The sequence below is a fragment of the Mercenaria mercenaria genome, chromosome 16 (assembly GCF_021730395.1).
Source record: "Mercenaria mercenaria strain notata chromosome 16, MADL_Memer_1, whole genome shotgun sequence".
NCBI lineage: Eukaryota > Metazoa > Mollusca > Bivalvia > Venerida > Veneridae > Mercenaria > Mercenaria mercenaria.
Window position 1 is genome coordinate 36,742,223 of NC_069376.1, and position 10,801 is coordinate 36,753,023.

Here is a 10,801-nt window from a genome sequence, read left to right on the forward strand (position 1 = left end):
TTCAATAACCTAGGTGAAATTTCGTTCGGCCCAGATTATGAGTGTTTAAACCCAGTAGTAGTTTGTCTACACCTTCGACACATATCGTTATTGGAGACATAGGTAGGTGGGTAAGAATGGAATCTGCACTTTCCGATAACTGCTTAATTAAGGCTGAGTGGCTGTCGGCAGGAAAAAAAAACAGACTCAAACTGACTGTTGTGTATGTTGGCCTTGGTGACTGGGTCCGAATGAATCTGACCATTGCTACTAAGTAGGGCAATACCAAAGATTTCATCTGTGTTGTGCTTAATAAAAGAGTAGAATTTTTCCTTTTGAACTTCACCAGAGCTGTCTGTAAAAATTACGGATTCGAGGTATCACCAGTAAGCACTTCTGATTTGTTTCTGGATGCTAGACATGTGCGCTTTAAACTTTTGGACCTTAATGGGGTCTTTGGAGGCGGACCTTTTAAGCATGGAATAAAGTTTAACCCTTTATCCCTTTTTTTAATGTTACTAACGATGTCCTGTGATATCCTAGGGAGGTAGGCACGTGACTTGCATATCCTACAGGGTATGTGGATGGATGATAACCTGATTATTTTGGCTTTCAGTCTGTTACAAGAGGTGTTTGGATCAGCATGGTCTAATTGAATACATTTCTCAGAGTACATCTTCATGTCCCTCTGCATATTTGTCCAATCAGCCTCTTTGTATGATCTAATCGGTCTCTTTGTCTGAACAGGACGTCCCCTTTTTAAAAATGTTTAATTCGTGGAATACAATATCATGATCTGATGACCCAAGGGGCGGGAGTGTTTGGATATTTGTGAGGATTATTCAGAGGATTATTAGTGAGGAAAAAATCAAGGACATTCTTATCTCTAGTAGGGATTTTGACCTTTTGGTCTAAAGTTTACCAGATTCTCAATAAAGTTTTCATACATGTCCTTGAATTTACAGGATTGGGCGGGTGACTCGTTAGTCCAATCTATGTCCGGTATATTAAAGTCTCCAAATATCCAAACAGAACTGTTTTCAGGGATTTTGGCCAGTAGTAGGTCATTTTGCGAAACGTATTTAAATCGACAAGACAATAGATTCTACACAGTAAAATCCTTCTTTGTTTATATAAATGAACATCCATCTTAAAAGTGTTAGAATGCCTCATATGATGACCACATTGATTGAATATCCCTGGACTGGATAGATTACAAAAGAGATCGCATTTAGATCTACTTCCTTCAGAAAATTAAAGAAGTCAGCGTATATTGACAGATCTATTTGTAAACGTTTCATGTGTGTCGGGTCATTTGCAACGGCATATTAGTCGGATTGATAAATACAAACAGGATGTCCTGGGTGTGTTAAATATCTCCAAACATATGCCACATTAAAAGTAATCCTCACATACAAAATCTTTATTTGCTGTTGCCATTTGGTAATGTCTGTATATATGTACACCGTCTAAGTATGTACACCATTTACCGTATAATTATACGCAACTTAAACGGTGTACATACTTCAACGGTGTGCATTTAAACATGTTGAAAAGTGGGTGGAGAATTTACCAATAAACTTTACTCTAATTTCGATTTTAAATGAGAGAAATTCGACGTTGAATCCAAAGGAGAACAATTGCGATCCCTGTTTAAGAGAGGGATTTAAAGTCAAGGCTATTGTTTACTGCTATGATTGTTCAGAAAAGCAATTGTACATATTAGTCGTATAGATAAATGGCAACAGCAAATAAAGTTTTTGTTCGTGAGGATTACTTTTATTGTAGCATCTGTTTGGAGATATTTAACACACCCAGGACATTACCATGTTTACATACATTCTGTCATTCATGTTTAGAGGGATATATCCAAAAGATTCTAGATAAACCTGGCAAGCAGAAGTTGTTTTGTCCTAGTTGTAGGGCAGATACGAAAACTGATATCCTTCAGTTAAAACATGTTGAAAAGTGGGTGGAGAATTTACCAATAAACTTTACTCTACTTTCGATTTTAAATGAGAGAAATTCGACGTTGAATCCAAAGGTGAACAATTGCGATCCCTGTTTAAGAGAGGAAATTAAAGTCAAGGCTATTGTCTACTGCTATGATTGTTCAGAAAAGCTGTGCGAAGAATGTAAAAGACACCATAGGAAAAGTAAACTATCATCCAATCATAAATTAATTGACGCTAAAGACGGTTGTGTGGAAAAAATGGACTTGTCTGAACTCGAATATTTCTCAAACCTTTCAAAATGTCCAAAGCATGGTTCTGAGGATGTGAAGTATCTCTGCAAAGATCATGATCAGCTCTGTTGTAGTGACTGTTCAATAGTTACACATAGAAAGTGTGAAGATTTGGTCTCGCTTGCTGATGAAGTGGAAGGCAACGAAAAAGAAAATGGTGAATCTGACATACAAAAGAGACTTGAGGTTGTTGGTGATCACACTGACAAATTGATTGAACACGAGACTAAGTACAAATCAGACCTAATCACAAAGGAAAACGAAGTCAAGAGTTGTCTGAAGGATTTTAAAGCAAATTTAGAGGACGCGTACAACAAACTTGAGAAGAGAATCCTGTTAGAAATGTCAACAAGAAAATTGGCATTAACAAAAGCCAGTTCTTTACAGAAAAAGTCTGCTGCAGAAAGGCTGAGAGATAATGTTAGGCAATCAGCTGAAAAGCTAAAGAAAGCATACGAGTTGGGAACAGCCAGGTACGGTTTCCTACTTAAAAGAGAAATGGTGAAAGATATGAAAGTATATGAGGAAACATTTACAGGACTTCAACAGCAATCAAGCAAAACTTTACTAACCATAACTGAGGCTAGTCCAGTTCAAGAAGCTGTCAAAGTCGTTCATGATCTCTTCAAAGTAGAAGAATCTATGATAGAGTCACTATCACCTTTCATGATGAGAGGGAGAGACTTCAAAGATAGAAAAATGACTTTAATGAAAGAATTTGATCTACAAATGAAAAGCCTCGATATTGTCTATGGATGGAAAATTCTATCGTAGTAGTTTTTTATTCTAGTGAGACAATAGTCGCGTCAAATTCTGAAAATGGTTCAGTTTTATCATCTTACAAATGTTCTTCTTCACCGACAGGTTTAGTAACTTTAGAAAACGGGGAATTTGCTGTTGCCTTGCCAGCGTCGAACAAAATTGATATACTGAAGATTCACGAGAATCAGATGTCCTACGTTAGACTGTTGGTGAATTCAAGATCACACCTGATTGCGTACAGTAGACTGAATAAACAGTTATTGGCAATGTCAAGATAGGAAGGGATAATAAGAAAATTTACTCTTGAAGGTAGAAATGCTGGAGAAATTAAATTTAGCAGTAAAAGTCGTACTGACATAGGGAACACCTTTAACATTTACTTTGATAACGAATACAATCGCATCTATATTTCATCATATGATTCTTGCCGACTACTTTGCGTTGACGCATCTGGAAAATTAGTAATCCAGTACGAAATCGAATATCCATGGTCTGTTATAACAGACACTCAAGGGAATGTATATGTCGCAAGTTACACTAGTAACTGTATCCAACAACTAAGTCGTGAGGGACAATTGCAGAGGGAGATTATATCAGCGAATAATGTTCAACTTTCAATGGCTATGTCATTCAATAACCAAATGAACAGAATGGTTATAGCATGTGCTAGTTCGAACAACAAAATGCAGATATATCAGTATGAATAGAACATGATGTTGTGAACCTTGTTTAACGATAATAAATTGATATGAAAGCAAGTATCTGCTAGTAGGGCTGTTCACAAAACATGTTTTAGATGAATACGAATATATGTAATGTGTTTAAACTTATACCCCTCATGTAAGCATTAAACAGTGTCAAGGACGTACAAGACGATATTTAAAGTTAACGGAAAGATTAATACAAGTTTCAACTGTCATTGGTCAGCTATAGATAGTAACTGCGTTTCTTTGCTGATCTGAAAGTTATTTCGATAGATATGCCATTTACTGATTAGTAATAATTTGTGTTTTGCAGAAAATAATTGAAATTGAGAGAAGTAAGAGGATAGACTTTCTTAACGATCGCTTGTGTTCTTATTTACCAAAAGCTTAAACGATGAACTGACGAAGTTATTGAAGTGAACTTGTCGCTTGCATGATCATTCTTGCTGAGTAGCAGATTTAACTTAACTGCGTTTTAACAGTTTGATATGTATAGCAATATGTGCGTAACCTAAATAAATGACTGCATACTGCACATTAAAGTAATATTTTATCATATGAACATCTATCAGTAGAAGTCAATAAACAGTTCACCAAATGTGCATTCACTTTCTCAATCTTATTTTCTTCCTGCTGTTTTACTATTCATTCACTTTTTAGCCCACCATCAGCTATTCAAATCACTCTGCGTCCGTGGTCCGTCGTCCTTCCGTCCGTTATGGCCCTTTGTTTATTTCTATAATTTATATAGATTTATATAGAGAAAAACTTTGAAAATCTTCTTGTCCAAAACCACAGAGCCTAGGGTTTTGATATTTGGTATGAAGCATCATCTAGTGGTCCTCTACCAAGATGATTCAAATTATTTCCCTGGGGTCTAATATGGCCCCGCCCTGGGGGTCACATGGTTTATATAGACTTATATAGGGAAAAATTTTGAAAAACCTCTTGTCCAAAACCACAGGGCCTAGGGCTTTGATATTTTGTATGTGACATCATCTAATGGTCTTCTACTAAGATTGTTCAAATTATCCCCCTAGGGTCGAATATGGCCCCGCCCTGGGGGTCACATGGTTCATATAGACTTATATAGGAAAAAACTTTTAAAAACTTATTGTCAATAACCTACAACATTCAAATTTGGACTACATGTATGGTTTTGAGTGGCAAGATGAACCTTGACATGAGTTGACCTTGATTTTGACCTAGTGACCTACTTTCACATTTCTGTAGCTACAACCTTCAAATTTGGACCACATGCATAGTTTTGTGCACTGAAAAAAACTTTGACATTGACCTAGTGACCTACTTTCACATTTTTGAAGGTACAGGCTTCAAATTTGGACCACATGCATATTTCTTGTTACGAAATGAACTTTGACCTTCCTTTTGACCCAGTGACCTACTTTCACATTTCTCAAGCTACAACCTTCAAATTTGGACCACATGCATGGTTGTATGTACCGAAACAAACTTTGACCTTTACATTGACCTAGTGACCTACTTTCAAATTTTTGAAGGTACAGGCTTCAAATTTTGACCACATGCATAGTTCTGTATTCCGTAATAAAATTTTACCTTGATTTTGACCTAGTGACCTACTTTCACATTTCTCAAGCTACAGTCTTCAAATTTGGACCACTTGCATAGTTTTGTGTACCGAAATAAACTTTGACCTTAAGATTGACCTAGTGACCTACTTTTAAATTTCTCAAACTACAGCCTTCAAACTTGATGCACATGCATAGTTTTGTGTACAAAGAACTTTGTCCTTGAAATTGATCTAGTGACCTACTTTCACATTTCTCAAGCTACAGCTTTCGAATTTGGACCACATGCACAGTGTTGTGTGCAGAAATTAAATTTGACCATGAGCTAGTCAATAAGTCTTGAAATTTGGAACACTCAAAAATGGCACATTGGTGGGCGCCAAGATCACTCTGTGATCTCTTGTTTCTGATTTCTACATTTATTTTCTGATATCCTTAATTTGTTTTATGATATCATTAAATGCATCATGTGGTATCTTTAAATATAGTGTATTAAATGAATCACTAATTGTAATTCAAGATACCAAGAAATGTATTTGTTATATCCGAAAGTGTTTCAAAATATCATAAAATGAGTTAGAATATCACATTGGATATAGTGTATTAAATGAATCACTAATTGTAATTCAAGATACCAAGAAATGTATTTGTTATATCCGAAAGTATTTCAAAATATCATAAAATGAGTTAAGAATATCACAAAATAGAATATTGGATATTTCTAAATATGAATATTTTTCATATCCTTTATTTGATGCAATGTTATCCTAAATTTATTTTATGACACTCGGAAATATATCTAATGATGTCAATAGTTCATTAAAGGATATCTCAAACTATGTTTGATTTTTGGATATCAGTAATTCATTTAATGATATCATAAAATTCAATCTAAAACATCTATAATTGATTTTATGATATCCTACAAGCTATTGAGTTGTATCATTTAATCAATTAATTTTATGATTACCTTCATTCCATTTAATGATACCTTTAACTCATTTTGCGATAATCATAAATCAAATTATGGACATCAAAAACTAGAATTAAAGAGATCATCAAATTGAATTAAAGATGTCACAAAATTAGAACTGATTTTAAGATATCTATCCAATAATTGCATTTTAGATATGTATAATTCATTTTGCGTTTACCTAAAGTGCATTTAATGACATCAACAAAATTAAATGATGACAAATTGAATCCATAAATGATTTGAGGATATCACAAGATGATGAATAAGTAGTAAAATGGCACCCCATATAATACTCTATTGTGCATCTTATCATGTATCTTATATATTGTATTTCCATACAGAAAGCCGTCTTCAGCAACAATGTAAGACAAATGTACCACCAGTGAACGGACTCTGTCATTTATTTAATGCCTGAAATAAGGTGCTAAAGTGTAAAAATATGTGAAATTCTGTTCTTTTTTAAAGTGTGCTACTATATGAGCCGCGACATGAGAAAACAAACATAGTGGCTTTGCGACCAGCGTGGATCCAGACCAGCCTGCGCATCCGCGCAGTCTGGTCAGGATCCATGCTGCTCGCTTTCAGAGCCTATAGCGATTAGAGAAAATGTTGGCGAACAGCATGGATCCTGACCAGACTGCGCGGATGCGCAGGCTGGTCTGGATCCATGCTGGTCGCCAAATCACTACGTTGGTTTTCTCATGGCACGGCTCAATCATTATATATTATATCAGATTTGTGTGTACTGTTGTAAAGGTCTGGTCTGACCCATTTAATATCCAACATAATCAAGATCATTCGTTCATTCATCTTTAACATAGCTAATTATAGCATCTTTTAGTTTTTCAAGGAACATTACTCGTGACATAATAATCTTAAGTGGCTTATAATCAAACAAGATCTCACAACCACACAGTCCAAGTCTGATTAAGATTGCTTCAGAAAATGAGGATGCTGCAGTTAAAACCAACTTTCGACTGACGACAGACATCCAAACAATTTAAAATCTCACTTTGAACACTTCCTGATAAGATGAGCTAACGCCCAGCAGTAGTATTTTGATATTCTAGTTAAAATTAGGTAATAAACTTATTCTGTCACTGCGCTTTGTTACTGTTATTCTCTTACTGGTAACTACCTGGTATTGACTGTATCAGGAAAGTTAAGAATTGTGTTTAGTATAAAAAACATTTGTTTCAAACTGTTTATTTAACTCGCTTCAGGCAATAAAGAAAAGAAAGTTTTCAGGACACTTAGATATCTGATTTGACATAGTTTTAACAAACAGGTGAAACTGTTTCAAACTTGGCCTAAATTTCTTTAAGACAACCAGTCTGACACAGTGTCCTGAAGATCCAATCCTGCCTGAAAGACTGGCATGAACCATTGCAGATGAATAACATATAGGTACGGTTTCGGTTCTTTTAATGATGCGTTTAAGAAAATATAGGCAATTTCATCTTCATTTGATGCTCTACAGTTTGCATGTCAACTCTGGCATTGGTAATTTGTTTAGACCTAACATAAGTTTTTTCCGCGTTAAATATAACCGCTCCCGTAAAACTAGTTTAGATAGTAGAACTGTGATGTTCTTCCTTAGGTAGCAGATGGCGGTTTTTTCTAGTACTTCGGACTTCCGAGCGATGTGGACAAGTCAGACGGCTTCCGATATCTTACGACATGCAGACCTGAAAATAAAAAGATACCGGTTTTACATCTTACTTGAAGAAGAAATAAAATACATAGTAAACTTCATACAAAGCATAGATTTTTAAATCCACAAGCCACCTGAAAGACAATTTCAGCCCGCGAAAATACATGACATTTCAGCCCAAATTAGCCATATCTCCAACTGGCCTTAAAATGTTAGGGGAAATGATAGAGCCAAATGGCCACTTGCATTCTGTACTCAGTTTCAAGTATTACTTGCAGAGCTGGACAAAAATACCTGTCAACGGATTACTTTTTTCACTATTTTCAACTGTGTGAGGCCTATATGACATTTGACAGTTCACGAGACGCTCAATGCTGATAGTGGTATATATGCATTTCAAGCAGTTATATGAAAATGATGCCATCAAGCTTACACTCGCATCTGGCAGAATTTCTGCAACATACCATTCTTAAACTTGTTAATCACAAACTCACATCAACAAATATTTCAAACATCTAAACAGCCTTCACTTCAAGGTTTTATCTCTAATGACAGATTTTGACCCTGGCCAATTCGAATCTGTGGCTGGAAACTACCAACTGCTACCTTAGTTTCCCAATACACAAGTATGTCATCCGCTATGCGAGTACGTTAAGGTAGTGGATGAATAAAAACGGAAATTACCGTTCAATAACATTTACTCCGTATGCGATTTCGGCATTCTCTGGTGTGAACGGAAAGCCAGGAGCGCATATAAGGTTACTATCGTCCGAAGAATGCCGAAACGACTTACAAGAATATGTAATATCACGAAAATTACCCTTTGCAGAACCGTGGTTCTCGACGAAGTACGGTTTTGTTCAGATATCTCGGGTCTATTTCGCTAGCATTTCATTGCCAAAATGACGGAGCTCAGCCAGTTAGTTCACCCTAGTGACAACACATAAACTCTCCATTCGATATTAGCTACAGATACTTTTCGGGGAAGATGAATTACAGCTGTTATAGAGTGATCTATGGGAATTGTACTTTTATTTCAGAAGAGTCCAATATCACTTTTCACTGGTAAGAGACACCAGCCTCTATTAATTACGTTACAACAATAAAACCAAATTCAGTGCATGACAGGAGCCAAGACGATAATGGTGACCTATTATCAACAGCATTTCACTCATGACTGAACCCTGAGTGACTGTACTGGAATGTTAGGCATTCCCTTAATTCAAACTCAATTCCATTGTACGGCGGCAAATGCTTTTGATTTTTCAAGGATTACTAGTAGTTTACAGCCTTAAATCTTAACTGTCGCAAAATGTGTAATAATCATGTGTATCAATTTTGAACTTAACAATTCGATACAAATCAGATACCTTGATACGTGCTCTTTGTTCCTTATAGTAAATTTCTGGATCGGGAAAAACATCTTTAGCTACGCTACATATGATAAGACTAAACCGGAACATTGTTGTATGTCTTTGAAACTTTATAACGCCATTTCTACTTATGAACGTTAATTTGTATGTGTATTTTTGTGTAAATGCGCATACATTGTCGTAAGGTTTTGTTGGCTGTATTATTGGAACACAGCAGGCTGTTCCTTTTAAACTTCTTCATTGCTTTTTGTTTGTTTGTTTTTTGTTGTTGTTGTTGTTGTTTTTTGTCACATAATCAAGGTGGCCAACCCGTGTGACATTTCGATATCGTACACATGGGGAAATCGCTCGATTCAGGTAACATTTTGCACATAACTTCATTATAACATGACTGATTTTGATAATATAACAGGAAATATAAGACAGGAAAACGCTTTGTTCGGCAAAAAATGTAATACTATGCTAGACATTTCCAATACACTGAGGTAAGCACTCGTTTTCCAGTCTTCGATGCTTTTGATTTATTAAAATCCGTCAAGTATAACAAAGATAGAAGGAAAAATGTTACCTGAATCAAGATATTTTTTCTCTGTGTGTACGATTCCGAAAAGTCACGTGGGTTGTCAACAGTGTGGATTGTTGAGAAAGATCTTTGGGAAACAGATTTTCGTTTTGCGAGCTTTGTTGGCAAATTAAACACGGTTTTGAGTTCCGTAGTTATACTAGTATAATCAAGAAGGCCGAAGTCCTGAGTGATTAATTACGACGCATCTGAAAGAAAAAATGTGTTTTATTTGCCAACACAGCACGAAAAACGTAAATCTATTTCCATTCTAACATGTCGAATAACAACAGGAAGGGATACTAATCTGGAATTTTTAGACGTAAATGGACGGAGTGAACCGGAATAGCCAACTTCAACTTCAACTATCTACTGCTGAACAATCGTCTAGCGATTATGACCGGCAGGCGCTGTCAAGAAACACTGTTTTATCCAAAAATGTTATGTGCAAAGTTGAAAAGATAAAAGACCCAAAGTATACAGTAAAAAACAGTAGATTATAGTATTTAGAGAGAGCGCGAGTCCAGCCCGCTGACAAATGTTTGCAAACTGGGGCTGGACTGGATTTGTGTTGGAAAACTGTTCCATAGCCCGATAGTCCTGGGGGAAAAGGAATTCGCATGGTATAATGTTTTGTACTGGGGAATTAAGAAGTATAAATCTCGTGTCTGTGTGGGATGATGATGGCCTACTGTCACTAATTCATTTCTTATCTTGTAGGACATAACCGGTGAGGAATGATTTCTTCTTTGTTCTAGGGTCTTCCAATTGAGTTCTGTTAACATATCTGAGACGCTACTGGTTTACTGGTAATCATTAAAAATACAGCGGGCTGCAGATCTTTGTACCCTTTCTACTTTATAAGTGAGATATTTTTGCCAGGGGTGCCAGACTGTGGAACAGTACTTGACCTGGGGGCGGACATAGGTTTTATAAGTCATTTCTTTAACCTGTCTGTTAGTAGTCTTTACAGTCCTTTTGATGAAGCGGAGGGTA

General features: G+C 36.1%; 1 protein-coding gene across 1 annotated transcript; it reads left to right on the forward strand.

The window, feature by feature from the left end:
- The first annotated feature begins 1,471 nt into the window (after positions 1-1,471).
- On the forward strand, positions 1,472-4,287 carry LOC128549855 (tripartite motif-containing protein 45-like). Its single transcript, XM_053527534.1, has one exon. The coding sequence runs from the start codon at positions 1,718-1,720 to the stop codon at positions 2,996-2,998; it is 1,281 nt and encodes a 426-aa protein (XP_053383509.1). The 5' UTR covers positions 1,472-1,717; the 3' UTR covers positions 2,999-4,287.
- Positions 4,288-10,801: the final 6,514 nt, after the last annotated feature.

Coding starts and splice junctions, on each gene's coding strand:
- LOC128549855 (XM_053527534.1), top strand. CDS start 1,718: ATGGCAACAGCAAATAAAGTTTTTGTTCGTGAGGATTACTTTTATTGT.